At 41.2% G+C, this 23677-nt stretch overlaps 1 protein-coding gene across 1 annotated transcript in view; it reads left to right on the top strand.

Annotated features, from left to right (window-relative positions):
• Positions 1–7747: 7747 nt before the first annotated feature.
• The window catches only part of OXCT1 (3-oxoacid CoA-transferase 1), an 85996-nt gene continuing 70066 nt past the window's right edge, over positions 7748–23677 (top strand). Inside the window, exons 1-3 of the mRNA XM_065656337.1 lie at positions 7748–8009; positions 10865–10973; positions 14549–14639. Of these exons, the coding sequence (XP_065512409.1) occupies positions 7926–8009; positions 10865–10973; positions 14549–14639 (284 nt within the window). The 5' untranslated portion in view covers positions 7748–7925. The remainder of the gene's footprint in view (positions 8010–10864; positions 10974–14548; positions 14640–23677) is intronic.

Raw genomic sequence — 23677 nt, 5'->3', positions numbered from 1 at the left:
GGAGCATTAGGAACTGACAAATAAGGACTGCTTCTTGCTGCCTGAGGGAGAGCTGAAGCAGTTGCTTTTTAAAAAAATCAAGTATAAGTGTAAAATCTTCTGTAATGGAATGAAACAGTTTACTTGCAACAGGCAAGAAATCTGTGTTTTTCTATTATATGGTTAATGATCAAGGAATGGTGTGTACCGTGGACTCCTTTCATACAGAAGAGTGCTTGTGCCTGGCACATCTCATTTATGGGCTTCTGTATGTGATGGTCTGTTGCTTACAGCAATCTTCACCCCAATCTAACTGTTACAGATTACTGTGTATGTCATTTAGGGTATTACTTCACAGTCGACTTCTAGCTAATGCAGAAGTAATGTCATTTGGTCAGCAAGTGACCAGACTCATGCCTCTAACCATATCTTCACATTTTCAACCATATTAATCCTGAAGTTATGTGGTGGTTTTGTGTGTAAGATCAGCTCGCTTATCTGACTGAATGCTGCCGATTTTTTCCACAGACCTCATCTGCAGTTGGATCACCAAGCTGATCAGAGTAGCTATAAGCTGAGACTGTAACTTCCTTCTGAAACTGTAATGTGTAACTTACCTCAGAGAACCTTCATCTGGCTTTTAATGAAGTTTTTTGACACCATAAGAGGTTTTACAGAGCTAATTCCCTTGGATCATAGCAAATTAAATTGACTAATTGCAGTACTGTATTAATCTATGTAGTACTTAGCATTAAAGCTTTTCTGGTTCTTCTAGGCTTCTCTTGAGGAAAACAAATAAACAAGCAAACACCCCCCCCCCTCCAAAAAAAAAAAACCCAAACACCAACAATGAAAACAAAACAAAACCCCACAACCCCCCCAAACAAAAGCACAACACACCAAACCAAGCCAAAACAAAACCACAAAAAAGCAACCGTCCCCCCCAACAACCAAGAACATTCCTGAAAGGATCATGGGATGGATAAGAAGGAATGTGTACTTGAGAATGTTTTATATGAGGCAGAGGTGCCATACTGTAGTTTGGCAAGCATTTATGTTGGAAGAGTACTAGTTTAAACAGCTGCCCTGTGCTCTTTCCCCTTCTTCCCACTCATTTGCATGCTGCATTGTAAATCGTGTTGTGTAGTTGTGTCTTTCAGATGTACATAACTGGGAAGCTCATCTGTGTTAAAAGCCTCCCATCCCTTTTCCTGTGCTGCAGCTGAATGTTCAACCATGCAAATGCATGTGCTGTCCTTGCTTGGGCAAGAAGTCCGTGTTTTTTGTACCTTAAACGTGGTGTAGGCTGTGAAGTGTCTGCAGTGTTCTGATCAGCTTGCTGGAAATCTGCTGCCTGGGAGTGTGGCTGCCAAGGGTACTGTCTTGAACCAAATACTGTGTCTTTCAAAGGTGTAAGAAAATAAATATAAGCATACTGATTTTGAAGACCTATTCTTGTCACAGGTAACCCTCTATTACGGTGCACAGCTGCTGGAGTGGCAAACCATGGTGGTGGTTATCAAGGTTTTACCCTGTGAGGTAAATGGGAAATCCAAGATTGTTGACAGATTTTCTGATTTCTGTTGTTGATAACTTGAAAGCTGAGTGAAAATTGGGAAGTTTTTGCTTGAATTTATTAATATTTTAAACACACCACAACCAAAAAGCATCATATTTATCACTTGGATGAATAATCTCGAGTCACATGTATTATACATTCTAAGAGTGCTTTAAAATTATACTGGAGTCCGCGACCATTTTGCCATTCCCATGGTAATTAGTTTCAACCAGTATTTCTGGTTACCATTGGTACTTAAAGATTTCAATGCTCAACTTGCTGGAGAAGTAGCAGCTCATTGGGGCCTGCTGTCTTAAGTGAGCACAGGCATTGGTGCCGGAGGACGGTATCACACTGCTGGAAGCCCCTTCTGTTCGAGAGTTCAGCAGGATGCCACAGGGTGTCACCAGTGCTATCAGTGCAGTTCAGCTTTCGACGAGGATGTTTCGTGGTAGTGATGTCAATCTGAAATGATTGTTTTTCCTGAAACCCTGCAAAACCCCCAAAGCAGAATACAGAACTCTTCAGTGAACTGGCCCCTGAAACAAACCATCCAGATCTTTGACAAATTGTTTGGAGCTGGTGAAATTGAGAGCAAGAGCTTTGCAACAAGCAGCTCTGCGCTTGTAAATACAGGGAACATGCTACTTAGGCTAAGCAGGCTTCCAAGCTCCTTTTGAGTGTGTATTTGTAGAATCGGATTTAGAATCAGACAAATACATTTACCAAAACTGGCGAAGAGCTGAAGCAAAACCTTCTATTCCAGGACTAACTGATTCTAAGAGGCCTTTTAAAAAGATGGACAAATGAATGGTAGTTCATTTTAAATCACCTTATAAAAAACTTAACAACAAAAGTTTCAGATTTTGCCATATATCCTATGTGAAAGTTACCTTCCCTACTAATTCTTTTTTTTCATTTGATTGCAGCTGAGAATGGAAATGTCACAGGAAATGACTGTCTGCTTTTCCTATTAGATGTTTAAGTTTTGGACCATTGAGAATATTAACCAAGCCACTGACGAGCTGCCTACTGTAGCGGGAAGCCGTTCTGAACTCCAGACAGCTGTTCTGTTCCTCCAGCAGCTGGATGGACTAGAAGAATTTAGATGAGAATGGATCGGCACTCGGTTTTGTCAGTGCAGGCAGGGAACTGGCTCCCTAGTGAGTGGATGATAAAATAATTGCAAGAGCTTGGATTGCATGTGTTTGCATGCTAGACTCCTGTAGCCAAGAAATGTTGCTTGCCAAATGAGCTCCACACCCATGAAATGGACGGCAAAGAACAAGTTTCAGAGGGGAATCCAGAGTTTCAGGTGAAACTTGCAGATGTTGCTTTTCTTCATTTGCACTTCTGGCAGCTGTTCTGAAGTGTTGCAGTGCAGCACAGTGAGGTATGGAGGAGGGATGGTATGTTTACCATGTACAATGTCTGCAAGCACAGCTCTGCATTATCATCTTAAGGTTCTATATTTGGTTTTATAATTTATGTATCAAATACAGGCATGAAGATTTCTTCACCAGTAGCTTTACAAAATCCTCCTAGGTTCTGAGTTTAAAGTACATTCTGTTGCTGATGAGGTTTGTTTGAAAGTATTCCATGCAGCTTATTAATGTAACGTTGCATTGGTGAATCCAGAAAATCCTGTTACAGGAGTGCAACCAAACATGAACTGACATGCAGCTCAGGATTCCTGTTTACCGTTTATTGTTTCTGTAGCCCTTTTTGTTACATTTACCTTTGCTCTTTTATAACACTGTTGGTATGGAGTATAAAAAAATACCATTCTTTCAGCTTGGCCAGAAAGGGAAAAAAAAAGATTTTCCTGTTCTGTTGCATTCTTGCAGCAAAAAAATTCCTGGCACAGATGAAAAGAAAGACATTAGTAGGGTTTTCTGAAGAATTTAAACCAGCCTCCATAAATATCAATACACAAACATATGGACTTGTGCAGCTGATGTCTGCAAATATGTGCTGAATAGGCATTTTGGGTTTTCGTCAGTCCTGCTGTAAAGGAATGATAAGTCACTTATCCTTTCTCCAGAACCAGTAGACATACTGACTGTCGCAGTTGAAGGTTATTACACTTAACTAATTTAGACAGTGTTGATGACAGTTACTAAGCATGCAACGTATGAACATGGATAGAAGTGCCAAGAATCCTGCTGAGTAACAGACTTTGTGGTTCTATTTAAATAAAAATGACACCTTAATTTTAAGTATTGCATAATTATGCCTTGTTAAATACTGTGGTTTTGAATTGAGGTGCAGTATTTGCAGTGGTCAGGAAGTCTGAAGTTTTGTATTTTTAAGACTACAGAATTTAACTAACTATTTCACTGTTGACTTAACTTCTGATATTTCAGTGGCTATTTCTCACTGCTGTCAAGGTTAATAAGTGAATAACTTGCTGCAGTAACATTAATTCTCCAGTTTTAACCAAGTATAAAATGTTGAGTGGCTTCTAAGAAGTTCTGCGTAGTTGCTTGTCTTAGCTTGTAATAATGATAGTCTGACATGATATAGAAACTTCTGTATCAATTATATGAAAGTAGGGCATCCTGCCTAAATATGCTACTGCTATAATTAAACCAGACTAGTATGAAACAAACAAACAAAATCCTCCCAGATTGTTTTTCACAATATGGACCTCCTCATCCAATTAGGTTTTTTAAATTTTCTGAATTAGGTGAGCTCCTGTATTCTGCTATGATATTAATAGTAAAAGAAATATTCATTGACTTTCTGTCGTTTGCTCAAGAGGTCCTTAAGGGATAAAGAACTGTTCTTGCCAAAGGGTTGTTGATTCTTCCTTATTATGTAGCTTCAAGATCCTTTCATAGTTTGGTATCTCCTTTGATCTTAAGCTGAGGACTGTGAAGAGAAAAAGTCGCCAGAGTTAGCTGGCAAAGGGATTCATCAACAGCTCTACAGGAGATTGTTTCCTTCAAAAATCTTTGCTCTCATTTGCTTTTTGTTTCCATAACTGTCTAGAAGATATTTGTTTGTTTGTTTTCCAATTTAATCTTGCCTTTGGTATTTATGTTTAATTATGTGTGAACTTCCATTTGCCAAATCCCTGCTGTTTTTTAACATGTAGTTTTCACCAGACCTGTAAATATCCATTTTTCTTTGTAATGACCTTCCTTTCCCCTGAACCTTGTTAATAAGCTGAACGTTTAAGTTCACATGGCTTACTAGTGCAATCGTGATGCAGGTGGCAGCCCTTTTATCTTCACATGAATATATTTCCCGTAAAAGCTATGAGTTAATCTTAAAATTGTTGAATGAATTGCACATAAGCTTGTAATAATTTTTGTGTTCTCATCTGGAATATATTTGTAATTATCCAATGCCTTTAGGTCTGTATTGTAAGTTTTATATCCTTCCTTTATTTGTTTCCCCTGTAGTACTCCATACTTGCAGGAAAATGTAGATGCTATGAAATAATATTTAGATTTTCTTTCACATTCCATCCCATACCAAGTGAATCAGGTTCATTCCACTTCATCCAAAGATGAGTTTCAAGTGCTCTTGAATGATTAATATAAAAAGTTCAGCATTTTGAGTAATACTCAAGAGTACTTGAACACTGACCTCTTGTTCCAGAACTGAAATATGTTAGAGGTGAGTTTAGGTGTTCTGTGTGTGTTCTAGTTGCTCCAGAGTTTAATGTGCTTTCCCTTCTGTGTGGCTCCACATGTGATTTTTGTGCCTCAATAACTGAATTTTCTTGCCAAATTCCAATGAGTCTGAAAGAAATGTAGATTGCTGAATTTTCATTGGCTAAAATCTGGGACAAGTACAAAAGAGTTTTAAGAAATTTGTCTAGAAACAAAATCATTCATCTCAGAGTTCTGCTTCTTCCTCCTGTGTAGGTAAATCAAATATATAAAAATAGCCTGCCTATCTGCTCACTCTTTGGTGGCTTCTTTGGGAAATATTATTTAACTGAATTGGACTGCTGACCTTGACATCTTATTATGCTTGGTAGCACTGTGAGCTGGTGTTATATGGTGTATATAATGATTAACCTGTGGTAGCTCCAGAATGCTGAGTTGTTTTTGGCACCAAAGCATCAAAACTCTACCGATACTCATTTGTAAATGCTGTTGAACTTGAAAAGTGTTCAATTTGCATGCTACCACTCTTAAGTGATTTACTTCAATTAATAAAATAAGAGCATATTAAAAATATTATTGATCATTTTAGAGACTTATTTCATGTTTGCCTCTTAGTTGTAGTGGTTGTTGTGTGAAGAGCTCTAAGACTTCTTAAAAACTAAGAAAAAGTAGGTGATCTACCATCCTTTATAAACTACTCCAGAACAAATTCTTTTATCTACTCATTCAGTTATGTTTTGAACTTGTCTGAGGCAAAATAATAGGCTCGCAGTCCAAAGCATGTGTACTTCGCACATGTTTTTGAAAATAATTTTGATTTTAAAAAATCCATAGCACCTGATAAGAAAAACATTATATGCCCCTAATTTCCAAGTTTAGCAACTGTAATTTATGTAAGCAGAATTACCAGCTTTTCAGAATAGATATTTCAAGGATATTAATACTCAAGCACTATACCTACTTCATGCAGCTAGCCCCCTTCCTCTGGCCTGCAAGGAGGAACCCTGCAGGAGTCCCAAACAGTCTAAACCCCATGCTGAATAAATGCTAGCTGGATATGTAACAAGTACTCAAGAGTGAACACTTTGATCAGTTTGCGAATGCAGTCTGTTGGTTTAAAGGAAGTTGCTTATTGAACTGAAGAGACTAGACTTCTTTTAGACAAGTTTTTCAATGTTTAGGGATATTTTTTTTCATGATAGGAAATGTGACTTAAGGAATTTACATATCTATATGAAATTTAGATAGTACTGAGGTTCAGCAATCCAGTCCTGTAAAACTTTCCAGCTGATTCTTAGCCCTGGAAGAATACAAGCTGCGCTGTTGTTTTTCAGTTCACTAAGCCCCTGTAATTTGTAGCTTTTTACATCTGGAACTGCTCCAGACTTAACTAACTGAATAGGGTGAATATCTGGGAAAAACAAAACAAACAATCCAAACCCCTCCTGGCAGCAAATGTGTCTCCACCACACTTCACTGGCATCTGCAAGGTTTGTCTGTTACGTGAGCAGGTACCACCATCGTTTAAAACATTTAAGAGAGTGGCATGGCAGGGGCCATGGACCAGCACCTGCAAGGCTGGACCAGCACTCTGAATAAAACAGACTGGATGTACACAAACACCTTGGAGACTGACAGCATGCTTTTAAAACCTTGACTTCCTTGTTGTAAATTATCCTGCAGCATGTCCATACCATGATGGTTAAGCACGGCAAGGCTGGCAGCTGCGTTGGAGACAGCCTGGAAACTAGATGAGGGGCACCATGACCTGCAAGAAGTGTGACCTCCTGTCATGTGTGTGAGGGGAATTTATCTTTGCCTGCATCTGAACAGCTTCTCACATTTTTTCTGTGAATCGTTCTGTTCCATCTGGCATTGTTCGGGCGAGCACTGAGCACTTGGGGTATTTTTAGAATGTAAGAATAATCACGGAGGCATAAATTTTCCTTCCAGCAGCAGCAGAAATGCCAGCAGTGCACATCACGTGGCTGTTTAAAGACGTATACATCTATTCTAGTAATATTTTCCCACCCAAACATAGCAACCAAGCGACCGGTGGAGACCATGTGCTTGCTGGAGCCTGGGGACTGTGCATCAGAAACTTAACCATTCAAAGCCTCTGTCCTTAATTTGATTCTTGTGATGTTAGTCCTCGATCATGAAGTGACAGGACAGAAATTTAAGCCACGGCAGCTTCACCAGGAGGCATCTGTGGTGGTGCCTCCGAGTTGTCCATCTGTGGAGGTAATGGAGCATCGGAAGGAAAACTGAACAAAATCCACCCTTTACAACCGAAATGACTTGTATCACAACGGGGCTCGTCCTCGTGTGTTTTCCGTGGGTCTGAGGGGTTTGAGAACTAAAATGCCGAGGGCTCTATTCTCCCGTAGGGTCGGGGGTGCTGCCTCTGCTCCCCGAGCAGTGGGGGCCGCTCCCCCCGCCTGGCCCTGCCGCCGGAGCCCCGCGGGGCAGCGCCCGGCCCGGGGGCTGCACGGCCGCCTCACGCCCCGGGGCGCCGCCGCCTGCGGGGAAACGGCCGCCAGCGAGCCCGGCCGGTACCGGCTCCCCTGCGGCGGCGGCCCCGCCTCGGGCGCAACCGACGTCAGCGGACGTCAGGGCCGAGCCCCTCACCCTCCCTCCGCCCGCGGGATCCGCCGCCCTGCGCCTTCCCGCTCGCCCGGCCCGGCGTTGGACGGCAGCACCCGCCGCCCCGGCCCAGCCCGCCGCCCGTCCGCTCCCCGCTCAGACAGCCGCACAGCGCGAAGATGGCGGCGTTCAAGTTCCTCCTGCAGCCGCTCGGCCGCCGCATCCTCCTTCCCGCCGCGCGGACGCGGGCCGCCGGGGCTGAGGTAAGGCGGGGCGGCCGGACCCCCGTTCGTTCGCGCTCCTCCACGCCGGCCGGCCCCGCCGGATGCCCGCGCCCCCTCCGCGTTCCCTCGCCCGTCGGGCCTTGGCCGCCGCGCCCGCCGCGGTTGCGGTGACCTTGGCGGGGGTGCCCGCCGCGGCGGGGCCGCCCTCCCGGCCGTCGCGGGTCGGCATCTCTCGCGGGCGGGCGAGTCGTGCGGGACCTCCGCGGGTGTGCGGCCGCCCTGCAGCCCCGAAAGCGGCGTTGCCCGCGTCCCCGGGGAAGTGATGGGCTTTCTTTTTTTCTTAGCGTTACTCCGACGAGTTTGTCACGACGGAGGCCCCCGGGCGCTGCGGCAAAGCGCGGCCCAGGGGCGGGCCTGGCCCCTGCGGCGGGTTAGGATGCGGTGACCTTGGGGGACCGGGCTCGGAGGTCGGGCTTTGAGGTTTAATTTTCTTTATTTTATTATTTTTTTTAATTTTAAATTTTCCCTGCGTTTGACGTCGCAGCGCAGTTACAGTGTGTCACTGTGTATTTCAGTCCTGCTCCCAGCAGGCGGGCCGGTTGGCTGCAGCCGCAGGCAGGCACAGCCCGGGCCAGACAGCGGAGCTCCCTGGCAGCCCCGCCGAGCGTTGCCATTCATAAACGCGTGGAGTTCAGCTATGCAGCTAGCTCGCCTACTTGCTCTGCTCTTCGTGGAGGAAGCTTCTGCCAAACCTCACTGATCTAATGGTTTCCAGCCCACGTGTAACCATAGCTGGGTTATTTTTTTATTTCTGAAGCCGGAGTTGTTTCTGTGGCTTTTCTTATTTTATTTTGATTGAAACACCTCATCTAGTTTCCTTCTCGTTGCTGTGTTTACTCTTTCTGGTGTCTATATGGACAAATAATTACAGCTTTTTCAGTCGTTGTTTTGCTAAGTTATATTTTGCCCTTCTGTAAAATTTACTTCGATTTTGTTGATTATTCTAGGAGCTCATCTATCTCCAGGTTACTTCTCTCTTAAACCTGGGATACCACAGTTGCAGCCACCTCCTGAGGTCTTGGCTTGCTGGCCAGGTGTGCAAGGACAGGTGGATGATCCTTGGCACCTCAGTTCCCTGAAAGCCCCGTGCTTTCAAATAGCAGAGTGGGAGTGAAAGGGACTGAAAAGAACATCTTTAGTATTGAGGGTCAGATACCCTCATTAGGGACATTCAGCCTGGGAATAAACACATGTAACACGTGCTGCTCTGTTCTTCCTCACTGTTACAGGCAGTTGGGAAGATTAAAGAAAAGGTGCCTCTGGCCTCTTGAAAATATTTTCCTCTGTGTGGGTACAGGGACATGGCAGTGGCCTGGCCTCCCTCCAGCCCTGGCCCTCATGCCTCTTTGCAGCCCTGTTGTGGTGGGGCTCCCGAGGCTGCCAGCACTTAATACTCATTTTGTCACTTGCCTACTGAATGCAACTAGAAGAGATGCTCTTTGCAGTCTTATTATAATTATGAAAAAATATTTCTGAAGTAAATAATCATGGTATAATTGAGTGTGGCGAAGAGTCTTTTAGTCTTTCCCAGCTGGCACTATTCCTCATGATGTATGTACTGATATTTTTTTGAGCCCATCAAAGCAGAGGAACATCAGTGTTTCCACTGAGAAGGAGATAAGCTTCCATTCAGAAATATTTTCTTAATATTCAGTATAAACTCTTGCAGCCTTGGTTTTATAAAGAAGGCAGTTTATATAATCTTGAAACCAAGCCAAAAATTATTGCCCTGGTTGTTACTGGATCTTAAGTCAGCTCTTTAGGAAAGAATTAGGCTGTTGTCTTTAGAACGTGTGTCGGTTAGCTTGTTTATTATCTATTTACTCATTCTTATCCCTCTTTTCCAGTATATTTTTCACTTCTACTATCAAATTAGAGTGGAAACATCAGTAGGCAGTATTTTAACTTCCAGATGATCTCAATTTATGGAAACTGTGTCAATGTACTGACTTAAAAGTCAGTTGCTCCTGGTGCCTTGACAGTACTTGATAAGTATTAATGCATGATAATATTAGTGGAAAATACTTAAAGAAGAAGAAGAAAAAGAAAGGTTAGGATAACTGTGATCTAAGAATGTAACGGAATGTTATAATGGTTGCAGTGTAATGGCTTTACACTCTAAAGTCTAGATTTGGGGGTGGAGTTTGTATTGATTTCCCTCTTGCCCTTCCTATTACATCAGTTCGTGTGAGTCCCCCAGGTTCTGGGCTGTTCTTCAACAACACAAACAGCTCGAAGACTGCATTAGGAAGCTTGAGGAAGGTTCACTCTGTTGAAGGGAGTACCTGCTTACTATACTGCCAGCACAGCAATATACTTCATATTGTTCCTTGGTCTCTACTCAAATTTTGTGCTGGTGTTGGCACTCTGCTTCAGCAATTTCTGGTTTTGTTTAGTGTCTGGATATCTTTGAAACTAGAAGTAGCAAAATATAGGTTAGAGCAGTCTTTGGGTTGCTCTAACTCGTGCTGAGGAATGGCATTTGTGAATCTGTTCAGAATAAGTCACAATATGTCAGCAGTTTAGGATGGAATTAAGAAATTTTAAATCTGTTCGGATATTGTCAAATCGGTGCAGCTCATATTAAGCCTAAAGCCTTCATAATATGTATGAATGTCATAAAATACGAGTGATGTGGAGGGTAGAGAGACAATAGAGTCCTTGTTTTGGAGGCCTGAACCCTTCTCTCCCCTCCCCCTCAATGTATAGTGTTTACAGTAGCAATAACTTTTTTTAATATGTTTTCCCCCTTACCTAGCCAGAGGGATGATCATCGTTATAAAGTTACTATATAATGCTCTTTGTTCATTCACTTGTTTCTTTTAATGTTCCAGATTTCTGGATGCTATTTTTCTACCAGCTGTCATCGCAACACCAAATTTTATACTGATCCTGTTGAAGCTGTAAAAGATATACCCAATGGGGCAACTATACTTGTTGGTGGTAAATATTTAAATTCTTTATGGATGCAATCACATGTTCTGTTAATGAGATACTTTTTACTGTTTTATGGTGTTTCTTTTAATATTAACTACTTTGAGAGTCCATATACTTGTGAGCATATTTTAAACAAGTGATTTCATACTCTGCTAATGAGGGGCAGACTCTTTCCGTGAGAAAATTCAAATTTGTTTCTTAGGGGAGGGAAAAAGCCTCAGAAAAATCATTAGCTTTTTTTTCCCCACTAGTGAAGTGTTAGACTTTACTTGTACCAACTTGGGCATTGTTATTTCTGATGGTGAAGAAATAAAATTTGTTTTGATTGTTTTTATGGTAGCGTTCTCTATATTCTGTATCTGCCTACTTGCTGGGTCTCTGTGACCTCGAAGAACTTGCCTAACCTGTTCCTGCCTGTAGGAAGTGAAGATAATACTAATATACGTTGCACTAAATGGTTATATGTAGCATTTCCAGAAGAGTCAAGAAGATGTGTCATACTCACTTTCACTGTGGCTTGAGCTTTTGAATATTCTAAATGATTTCACAATTTCAGGCTGTTCAATCTAAAGAAGAGTGATCTCTCTATTTGGTAGGTTATAAGCCATTTTCAGTACTGAAGAAGTAATGAAAGTAATGTTATAAAACATGGGAAACCTCATTGGACATGTGTAATGAGGCAAAATGTCTTCTAGGAAGAATTATTGTATTTTTTGTTTCTGTTGGAACAAAAGAAGATCTGAGGCTAAGTGGTCAGGAAGGAAATGCTAGTAGTTCATAGAATCATAGAATCGTTTGGGTTGGAAGGGACCTTCAAAGCTCATCTAGTCCAACCCCCTGCAATGAGCAGGGACATCTTCAAAAAGATCAGGTTGCTCAGAGCCCCGTCCAGCCTGGCCTTGAGTGTCTCCAGGGATGGGGCATCTACCACCTCTCCGGGCAACCTGTTCCAGTATTTTACCACCCTCACTGTTAAACATTTCTCCCTTATATCTAGCTTGAATCTCCCTTCCTTTAGTTTAAAACCATTACCCCTTGTCCTGTCACTACAGGCCCTGCTAAAAAGTCTGTCTCCATCTTTCTTATAGGCCCCTTTTAAGTACTGAAAGGCTGCAATAAGGTCTCCCTGGAGCCTTCTCTTCTCCAGGCTGAACAACCCCAACTCTCTGAGCCTGTCCTCACAGCAGAGCTGTTCCAGCCCTCTGATCATTTTTGTGGCCTTCTCTGGACTCTCCAACAGGCCCATGTCTTTCCTGTGCTGAGGGCTCCAGAGCTGGACACAGGACTCCAGGTGGGGTTTCACCAGAGCAGAGCAGAGGGGCAGAATCACCTCCCTCAGCCTGCTGGACACACTCCTTATGATGCAGCCCAAGATACCATTGGCCTTCTGGGCTGCAAGCACACATTGCTGGCTCATGTCCAGTATTTCATCCACCAGCACCCACAAGTCCTTCTCAGCAGGGCTGCTTTCGATCCCTTCATCTCCCAGCCTGTATTGATACCAGGGGTTGCCCTGACCCAGGTGCAGGACCTTGCACTTGGCCTTGTTGAACTTCCTGAGGTTCACATGGGCCCACTTTTTGAGCTCGTCCAGGTCCCTCTGGATGGCATCCCATCCCTCAGGTGTGTCAACCACACCACTCAGCTTGGTGTCATCTGCAAACTTGCTGAGGGTACACTCAATCCCAATGTCACTGATGAAGATATTAAACAGTACTTGCTCTAGTACAGACCCCTGAGGACATCGGTTGTCACCAGTGTCCATCCAGACACTGAACCATTGACCACTACCCTCCGGATGTGACCATTCAGCCAATTTCTTATCCACCAAGCAGTCCACCCATCAAATCTGTACCTCTCCAATACGGAGAAAAGAATATTGTGAGGGACTCTTGTCAAAGGCCTTACAGAAGTCCAGATAGATGCCCTTCCTGTAGTCCTTCACTTGTCCACTGATGCAGTCACTCCACCAGAGAAGGCCACTAGGTGGGTCAGGCAGGACTTGCCCTTGGTGAAGCCATGCTCGCTGTCTCGTATCACCTCCCTGTCCTCCATGTGCCTTAGCATCGCTTCTGGGAAGATCTGATCCGTGATCTTCTCAGGCACAGAGGTGAGGCTGACAGGTCGGTAGTTCCCAGGGTCCTCCTTTCTACCCTTTGTAAAAATTGGTGTGATGTTTTCCTTTTTCCAGTCACCAAGGACTTCACCTGACTGCCATGACTTCTCAAATATCATGGAGAGTGGATTGGCAGCAACAGCCAATTCCCTCAGGACTCTGGGATGCATCTCATCCGGTCCCATAGACTTATGTATGTTCAGATTCCTTAAGTGGTCACGAACCTGATCTTCTCTTACAGTGGGAGGGACTTTGCTTCCCTAGTCTCTGCCTTGAAGTCCATCCCCTAGTGAGGTGGGGGAAGAAAGCTTTCCAGTGAAGACTGAGACAAAAAAGTTTGTTGAGTTCCTCAGCGTCCTCCTTGTCCATTGTTACCAGTTTGCCAGTCATGTTCATTGCGGGAGTACACTTTCTTTGACCTTCCTTTTCTCGTTAGCACACCTGTACATGCCCTTTTTGTTAGTCTTCATGTCCCTTGGCAAGTTCAGCTCCAGCTGCGCCTTGGCCTTCCTGAGTCCATCACTGCACAACTGAGCATGTCCCTGTGCTCTTCCCAGGACACCTGTCCCTTCTTCCACTGCCTGTGCCTTTCCTTCTTGCCCTTTAGTTTGACCAGCAAGTCTTGACTCAGCCATGCCGGCCTCTTGCCTTTCTGTTCTGATTTCTTACACCTGGTGATTGAGAGCTCTTGCACTCAATGGAAAGTGTCCTTCAAAATCTGCCAGCTCTATTCTGCTCCCTTGTTCCTGAGGGCAGTTTCCCAGGGGATCCTGTTCAGTAACTCCTTGAAGAAGTGGGAGTTGGCTTTCCTAGAATCCAGGGTCCTGACTTTTCTATTTGCCTGTCCCACATCCCTCAGGAGTGTTGTAGTGTTAGAGCCTGGCCTAAGACTTAGATGCCTCAAATATATCATGGTATTTCATTTTAGGCATACTGGGTTGTTGCATAATGGGTAGGAGTGTGAGGCGCCTCAGCCTGGGTGGAGATCCAGGTTACTGTACTCCAGTTACGCATTTTCCAGAGAGTGTTACGATTCCCAGATTTTTATCACCTGATTATAGGCTGAGCTGTGTGCGAGAACTCCTTGCTTCTTCTGTTTGACTTTATTATGTGCAGCAAAGGAGTGAAGATTAGTTGGTAGACAGAGAAGGAGGAATAATGAGTACAGTGATTAGGATACACATCAGGAGAGCCAGGGTCCTGGAGTCCTTCTGCAAAGGCCTTTTGCGTGTGAGCATATCTCTGGTGGTTAAATGTCTTTCATCCAAACTGGGAAGCATCTAGTGACTGGGAGATTCTAGTACTAGCATGCAACTCTTTCCAGAAGTGTTGGTTTATTTAGTCAACTAAGGAGCTTCTTCTGCGCAGAAAAGATTTTTAATTAAACAGTGCACATTCTCAGACTTGGATTAAACAGTGTTCTTTCAAACACTTGTTACATATTGAATTTTCTTGTTTTATGTAGGTTTTGGATTGTGTGGGATTCCTGAAAACCTCATTGGGGGTTTGCTGAAGACTGGAGTAAAGGGATTAACAGCAGTCAGTAACAATGCAGGGTATGTATTCATATGTCTGTCATTCAGTAAGTACAGACTAAATATTCTGTTCATGTGAAAAGGCTGATATGTATGAAAAAGTCTTACTTTTCATCATAAGAATTTTCATATTAACCATACAGCTTTGCTTGAAAGTATTATTTTTGGAATGAGCCCAGAAAGTACAATACTATGTGTATACTTGGCTTTGTCCGGAAGCAGTTGTCACTGGTTTAAAACATGACAGTTATGTATACTTATATACGTACAACTGGTTGTCTGTAACTGAAAATTCTGACTTAGATGCTTTAAATGTAATATCAGTGATTTTTTGTATGTGTGTGAAGTTCTATATAGGGATTTTTTTTAACCTACAGTTGATGCTTTCTGACATTCTTTTTGTAATTCTGTTACTTAAAAAAACCCCTGAACAATTCAACAACTGTGGAGAATATTTATGATGAAAGAATGGAGAGCCTCTTCAATGGGTCGTGGAATTTTTGATTTTTTTTATTTATATTTGCCCATTAAGAATTTCATATGGGGTTGATAGTAAGAATAATTATTTTACATATGATTTCTCAGCTTCTAATTTGTGCTAATTTTTACACAAACTGTTCATTGTAGTAGACTCTACAATACCTAATGATCTTCGTATAGAGAAATAACTACAGCCACTTCTGTTGCAGTGCATTGATAAACAGAAATGTAACTAAATAAAAATATTGATATGCAGAATATAATGACTTGTATTTGAAATCAGCCTGGTCAATAAGAATGATATTCTGTTCTTTGCAGTGTTGTTGGATGACTAGCATCTGCAGATAGCCCTAACCTTGGTTCAGTGACTTATTCTATTAAATGTCACCTTCAGCAACATAATAATTCCAGTGTAATTTGGTTCACTGTAGATTTAAAGAATATTGGAGGACTGATGTCTGCTGGTGGCATTGTACTTTCTTTAGCAAATTTTCTTTGATTAGAGAGCTCATCCTAAACTCTATTCACTTGTGAAAAAAGTCTTCTCACAGCTAGATGTACTGAGGTTACACACCCCAGTTGGTAAGGAAGATAGTTTGTAAGCATTCTTTTTTGTTTGTTTGTTTGTTTTTATAATGTTGCATACTTTCAGCAAGTGGTAATATCTGTGTTATTGTATTTCTGTGAACCTTTTTTTCTTTTGAACGCTGCATTTGTGATGAAATAATAATGAGAATATTTTATTGTTTTCATGGAACTTAATTAACACTTGCAATTATGAGCCCTTTCCTTGAGTTGTAAAGTCTGCCATCTGTTCTGTAGAAGCTCAGCCTTTATCCAATTGCAGAACAAGAGCTTTAGGGGAAAAAAACCTGAACAAACCAGGGAACTGTTTTCTTCTGTACCTACATTAGAATAAAAGAGAGACAAGTTTATGTGAACCAGAAAGGTTGTTTGGGCATAAAGAACTTTGTTCTTCATACGAAATGAAAATAGGTATAAAACCCTGTTCCCTCAATTCGTGCAGCCTTGCCAAAGAAGTGAATTAGGTGGGATTTATCTGGTAATGCTTGTGCTGTTTTCAGTTGCATCATTACACCTCCAATATACTTTGTCCATAGATTTGTATATCAATCTGTTTTGATTTTAGCCCGAATGCAGTTAACTCAAGTTAAAACCAGAACACCATTCAAAAACCCACAGATTTATTTCCTCTCTATATATAGTCCAGGCTTCTGAGGCTGAAGTTCACAATATGTTGATCTTAATTTTTTTCAGTGCTTCATGCTTGCCATTGCACATTCGTTGGAAAACAGATATGATTTGTATTTGTATTTGACACATTCACAGTCAAACTCAGACTTATGTGGGAAACAATTTCTGCTGGATGGTAACAAGGAGAGAGAAAGAACAAGATCGTCTTTCATGGAAAGATCAATCACTTAGGGATCATTCTCTTGTACTCTTATTTCTGGATGATGGCACATGATGTAGATAGAGACATTGCACAGATGCTTCTGGGAGGGAGGTGAGGAAAAATGAAAAGAGAAGCATTGTGGGACAGAATGGAGAAGGTGACATTTTATTAGAATTAATTTTGCTTGAAATAATGCTAACTTTCCTGGAAATTCTTTGGACTTTGAGGCTGGAGTAAAATCTGTAAAACATTTGGTTGCTGGTGGGAAAGCAAAACTTAATTCCTTTTTTCTTGAAACTAGTTTTCCAGGAACATTCATGGAAGTTTGGGAAGCTCCTCACAGAACAGCGTGGTGCTTTGAAAATGCCAGAGGGAATCTAGGTTTTTCATAAAGTCTAGTTTGTAAAAATCCTGGTTTTGCTCTCATGGTGAAAAGTATAATTTATTTTGAAATTAAATTAGTAATAAAATACAGTCTTATCTATTGTTTTTATTTATTGTATTACTATCATATGGAACTCAGCCTGCTGTAGATCTTCAGGGTTTGGGAACCAGATCAGGTCACAGATGTCATAATTAATAAAGTCAGAATCCTCATCACAGCCATTGATACCATTTAAACATCTAATACCATGCCAAAAGTATAGTGATATTATCAAGTATTTCAATGTTAATGGACTTTAAAACTGAAGTAGTACAGCAATTGTATAACCTGCAGCAAAGTATTCAAAAGGTGCATTGTTCCTGTAATCTTGAGAGGTCAGGGGATGAGTAATTTGCCACTTTCCAAGATGCCTCCGGTTCAGTGTGTTTTGCTTTGGCGCCTTTGGTTGTGCTGCAGTTGATGCCCTGCTGCATTTCATCTTCCTGACTGCAGCTGCTTTCTCTTCTCCAGCTCTTCCAGCAAACAGGAGGTAATTGGTTGTGGTTAGGTTTTCTCATCCTGCAGTGAGCTTAGCTGGCGGCTTGTAATTGGAGCAGGGAAGGAGCCAAGTATGTAGACAGACGGCCTATTCTGGAGAATGGTGCAGCTACATGGATTAAGTCACATGTCTTTCAATATGCGTGAACCACAAAATGTGTTACAGAGCTATCTGCTTATAACTAAAATAGCAGCAACAGTGCTTCACTTACATCTAGGTGAAAGCAGTAAGTAGGAAGTCCCAAAGTGCTCTTACCAGCTCCCTGTTAGCTGGAAAGAAGGTTCAGCAAAGCCTAGAAATGCTTGGCAGTGTCTGGAAACAACTTTAAAGGAGTAGGATATTCACAAGTTCACACACTGCTGTTTTGTGCTGCAGTGTATTTGCAGGAGGAAATTACTTCTGCAAATCCATGTTCAAATCATGTAGTTGCTGGCAGCTAAAGTCCTTGTTTTGGCCTTTGAAAGGCTTGCCAAGGACCGATTGTACAGTAGTTTATGAGGTGCTTTTAGGTACCCTCATTAGAAACATCATACTGCTAAACTTAGTGTCTGTTGCTGTGCATTATGCTAGTGCGTACACTGTCTGCTGGCTAATGAAATGGCACCTTTAAGAGTAGTTACTCTTTTGCCAAACCAAGCAAGGCAAAGTGTTTGAAAGGGAAGCAGTACAAATATCCAGTATCTCTGGTATTTACACAACTTGCTGCAGGGGAAACTGAAGCTTGTGAACCAGGGAGATAGTGAAAGATACCACGATGGGTGGGTGTACTTCTAAAAAGCAACCTCTCACACCTTCCCTTATAACTTGTTTTGCCTGTATTGTTCATATTTTAAATATTTCCTTTACCCTGTGTTATTATAAGCCATTTAAGTTTAGAGGTTTCTGACTCAGTAAGCTACTAAAATCCATTTTTTTTTCTGTGTTATTTTGTAAATTTGGCTTTCTTTGTTGTTTTGAGCACAAAAGTCCTTATTTTAAACTTTGATTTAGTAAATTCCCAGCATAGTTGTGATTAGTATACAGTACATTCTTGCACATGATTTTTTTTTCATCTTCTTGTGACTTTGTCTTGTCTTGTTGCATACTGATTTCAAGCTACAGTGGACTCAGGTGTTTCAGGTCAGCTTATGCTAAGACTTCCCTAATGCGGAGTGTGAGATCTCGTTTCAGGATCTGTGTTGCAACAAAAGCTATGTTCTTGTCAACATAGCCAAATATTTAAAATGAAATTTCAAGAAATTGGTACCAAATTATTAATTTCAATTATTTTGCTCAATGAAATGGGTAAGTAATTTTCCTTTAATCACATTCTGAGATCAACACTTTTATTCTGTCTCTACCACCTCAATAGGCTGAATTCGTATTTGGTGAAAATACAGTCTGTTACTTGTACTACTTGCACACGTCATCTGACTTGTATCAAATGAACTACTTCCCTCTGGGCTTTGTCTGCTTTTGAGACTTAGGTATGCATTCTTTTTGAATGCAATAGGGTTGAACAGTAGGATTTCACTTATGGTAAAAATAGAGAAGTCACAGTTAATACCTTAATTACTAATCACCTGTCTGATCGTCTAAAAGGAGATAGGGAGCATGCTGTCAGATTATCACAGGTTCAGACTGTCTACTTAAAAGACATTATCAGCTTTTTGAACCTTTGGTTTCTGTGCTCTTTTTGAAGAGGTTCTTTTTATGTTACAATGTAATGTGTTAGTAAAGAGAAAATGACTTTGCAATAAGTATTCGAACTGTTGGTCATGATGCCTGAGCTCACTTATTTAGTTTGGTTCAACATAATACCCTTGTTTTCCTAATGGGCTATTTGCAGGTGTCAAATCTTGAGATTAGCACTGCTCTATGGCACAAGTGCAATGGTAAAATTAGTGCACCTCATATTCTAAAGCACAAAAAGTATTCTTATATTCTTAAATATCTTGAATTTAAGGCAGGATTAATAAATGTTATGTGTGTTAAAGTTTAAGTTTATCTCATTTTTCAGTCATTGCTTTGAATTGTATGTTTCTGTTACAAACAAAATGTGTCTACCATCTTTGTCACAGACTCCCTGTTTGTTCTTGCATATATGACTCCTATGGCTTACTTCCATGCTTATTATTACTTTTATATATATGTTATGTGTACTTATACATATTTATATTACTTATGTTTATTAAAAGATATTTAAAAATACCGTCAGATAGAAGTTGCATTCCAAATTCACAGAAAGTTGATAAGCTTTTTCACACAGTATAAGGTGTCAGGTGGTTTTAATGGCATGAATTTGACAATCTGTTGGTTCAGAGAGCTAATGAGGCAAAGTATATAAGATATTTTCAGTGTTGAGTTGATTATTTGAGGCAATTTATTTTTTTAATAATCTCCATTCTTTGTAAAGAACCTAATCAGGTGATTTATTGCAGCTGTTGAACTGATGACACTGTGTGACTGCAATCCCTGAAAATCTGACCAGGTGATCTTGCTAATTTCATTGTGGACGTTATTTAAGATTTTGGCAGGATGAATTGTACTGAACTCTGCACTACTTGAAACTATTGAGAAGTCAGCTGTGCAGATGACTTTCTGGTTGTGATTACAAATGAATACAAAATAGATATAGAACTCAGCATGGTTGATGAACTGCGTCTACTTGGTTTTAGAAAAGTGACAATAAAAGTTAAACCTAGTTTTCAGCCAGGAGACTTTTGGAATATGATGCATTCTTAATGAAATTCAAATATTTGCCAGATTAAGTCTATACCCTGTAACTTCACTGTGAAGGAAAAATATGGTAAATTTTAGAAGTTCTAACTAGAGTTATTGTATTTGTTGTAAAAAAAACACAGTATGCCATTTCATAGCAGAAAGGAATGTGGAAAGAGGACACCTTGCTGCTGATGTAACCATGCAATGTACAGTACATGTCCTCTTCAAAAATTATTTGCCTTTGCACCTTTTTGATAGACTTGGCCTATATACCTGCACCTGTCATCCTTACAGGAGTGGAACATTGTTTTTAGGGAAGGATGGTGGAGGAAGAAAACTGCTATTTTGCTGTGAGGCAGGAGCTGAGATGAAGTTATCAGAGCAGAGAGGACAGAGTTCCTCTGAGAAGGCTTTTGTAGCAGGGGAAGAAGAGTGCAGTGCAGGCACTGCAGACAAGGAGCAGAGGGAGTTTAAGGCTCGATCACACCAACTAGCAGGTAGGGCTCCATGATTCCCGGCAACTGTGGCCTCCATTATTTTCTTTCTTCTTTCTCCCCTGTAGAGTGGAAGTTGTCCCAGGCTGCTGAGCGATGACAGATTCAGTGCGCTGTTTCTTTTGTCCTTTGCCATGGGCTGAAAAAGTGTTGAGACTGTTTCTGTGGTTTCTGGGAGCAGTGACCCACTGCCCTGTTTTTTGTCCTACCTCTTCCTTCTCCCAACCAGGACTGCCCGAGTGCATGGCAGCACCCATACTTCTCTCTTCCTCCTCTTTTCTCAGTCACCGTCTCTTAGAGAACTTCTGCCTCTCTTTTGTGCTTTCCATTAAGCAGTTTCCAATAGGACAGATGGGAAAATATCATAGGAAAAAGGAAAGAAAAAAGGTGGCGGAAGCCAGTGTCTCAAGAATCAATAGGTCAAATAAACATTATGCCTCTGTCTATGTACCCTAATGGAAGTGAAGGACAGAAAAGGGAGGGGAATAGTTTCCTGTGAGCTGACTCCTTAGTAATCTTCCAGTGTAACACATTGGGGATTATTGTGGAACGTAGTGTCACTGTTAAGAGCTAGCTAGAAGACTGGGAAAGATGAGCCATCAAGAACTGTTTTATGGGTGATTGTCCACATTTATTTTACCCTTGGCGTGCTTGCACTTTTGTTAGTGGCAAACACTATCTAGTAGGCATCTACTCGTTTTCTTCACGATGGCTACAAAGGATCACTTTATGGTGTTGCCAGGATTATACTTTATGATTATTTTTGATGACCTATGGATGTGCCTCACTAAGAACTCAGATGGCATCTTTATCTCCGTACCTTCTTCAATGTTGGTGAAGTTTCATGCTATAGTCAGGCACCCCTGTAAGCCTGAAAGCTTAATGCTCTCTTACTAAGAGATGCCAAACAGGTAGTGATTGATACTTAAGTTGGGGAGCATACCTGGACTTCTCTAGGAAGTATGGACCTGTTGGGAGATGTAATTGCATGTAACTTGGAGCAGATCCTTTTGAAGACTGAAAAGCTGATGTTACAAAGTAAAACAGAGAGGATGAAGCCTCCTGAGTGAAGAATGGTGAAGGAAATTGTTTCCTCGTCCCACTCGTAGCCTCTTGCCAGGAAAATTTCTAGCTCTGGAACAGGTCCATTTCTTATCAAGTTTCATGCATGATTGTGCAACACTCAGACTTGCCAAATGCTTAGAGAGACTGCTCATATATCTCCAGAAGCAGACTGCTGTTTTTACATAAAGTGTTCTCCAGGAGTAGGACCAACCATAAATAGGCTTTTTCGCAGCAACAGTAAGTTGCAGGAAATGCTAGTTTCTGCCTGAGGTGGAGCCTTGCCACAGGTTTCTTACTGTATCCTTTTCTTTTTCAATTCATGGTCTTTGGGGGTCACAGAGTTACTCTTCCATCCTTCCAATCCCCAAATTATGAGAAGAGAAAGGTCAGGTAGGGCATCATGTTGGCTCCTCTTTGTCCAACATGTTTAATTCTCCAAAATTCAAATATGTTAATCTTTCATAGCCAGTGACTTGTGGTCTTGGTGGGATTCCAAGGAATATATGTTCTTGAGTACCAGGTTATATCTCTTTTCCTATTCGTGTTTTATGTATTCTGTTGGTTCAGATTTCATCCTAGTATGGAATGGGAAAATGTCTAGAGATCTTAATTTTGAGGGCAAAGGAACATGTTTTCTGTCTAGCACTAATGTGTACTATCCCTTTTCCAACAGCACGTGTACAGCTGTATCAACTTCCACCATGCCTTTTTCCTTCCTACCTAGGGCAACACATTTTTATTGCACTCACCTTTGTCTAATTTTTTAAAGGATGAAATATAGATTTTAAAATAGATCTAGAGGATGTATTCTTTCCATAGTAAAGGATCTTTTTTTCTTTCTATGGTTACTATTTGATAGGAAGGGCATTGCCTGCAAGGCAGGTATTTTAGGGGTAATATTTTCAGCATAAATTAGGCTGAAAAGTTCAAAGAAACTTTTGTGCTCAAAACAACAAAGAAAGCAGCAAAATATGGAAAAGCAGAACAAGTAACTAAGAATCACCATAAAAACTGTTATATTGAAAGAAATTTCCCTAAATCAGAAATGGTTTTTTATTTTTATTCTGGGATAGTGATATCAAGTAAAGAGCAAAGGGTAAGGACAATAGGAGTGAGAACAATATTTTCACTGCTGTGTGAAATGTTGTTTTCTTAGGACATTCAATATATGAAAAAAACATGGGAAATGTAGAATAGGCTGACTTGCTCAAAATGAGTTTTTGGAGGGAGATGAAAGGAAAATTGTTATGCATGGAAAGCAAAAAGGTTATTTTAGCTGGAAAACTGAATGCAGATTGCATCCTTGAAAAGGATGGATAGCGCTATATTTCTTTTAAGAAATTTACATCTAAAATAAAGATATGAGTAACAGCAATTGGATTTTGTGATGCTTCTCTGAAGATGAAATGCACTCGGGAATTGAAGTAATTTTGTGTTATCATGCAGGCAGAGCCTCTTGGTACATGACTTTCTGAAGGTAAAATTTCTCATTGTGCTAGGGGAATAAGGTTGAATGATGTGTGTACTCAGTGACTGATCCTTACTGCAATTTAATTTCTGAATAAAATGGATACTTTTGAGGTGAGGAGAAAGAGTTTAAGAAGTAAAGAACAACTTGGGATGAGTGTGACAGAGAACAACTTTTGTGCAACTTTCTAATTTATGTAGGGAACTTTGTAACCATTACAAATCTGCTGTTGGCTCTTGGTTGCCATCACTATCGCATGTGAAGGCACGCTCAGATGTCTGCCTGCAGAAATCTCATGTCTGCCTGTTTCTGTTTGATAGCTTGCAAGTTTTGCAATGGTAAGAGCAGCATTAACCACCTGATTGATGCACGGAAGTAGCAAACTCTGGTTTGTAAGCAGTTCAAGCTGCCCCTGCCTGTTCTTGCACTACAAAGTGCTGTACAGTTTTGTTTAACTTCTGTACTTTTGCTACACAGTACTCTAGTTATACAAACCCATTAAATTACCA

The sequence above is a fragment of the Caloenas nicobarica genome, chromosome Z (assembly GCF_036013445.1).
Source record: "Caloenas nicobarica isolate bCalNic1 chromosome Z, bCalNic1.hap1, whole genome shotgun sequence".
NCBI classification, from domain to species: Eukaryota; Metazoa; Chordata; class Aves; order Columbiformes; family Columbidae; genus Caloenas; species Caloenas nicobarica.
This window is presented reverse-complemented; position numbering and strand designations above follow the sequence as displayed.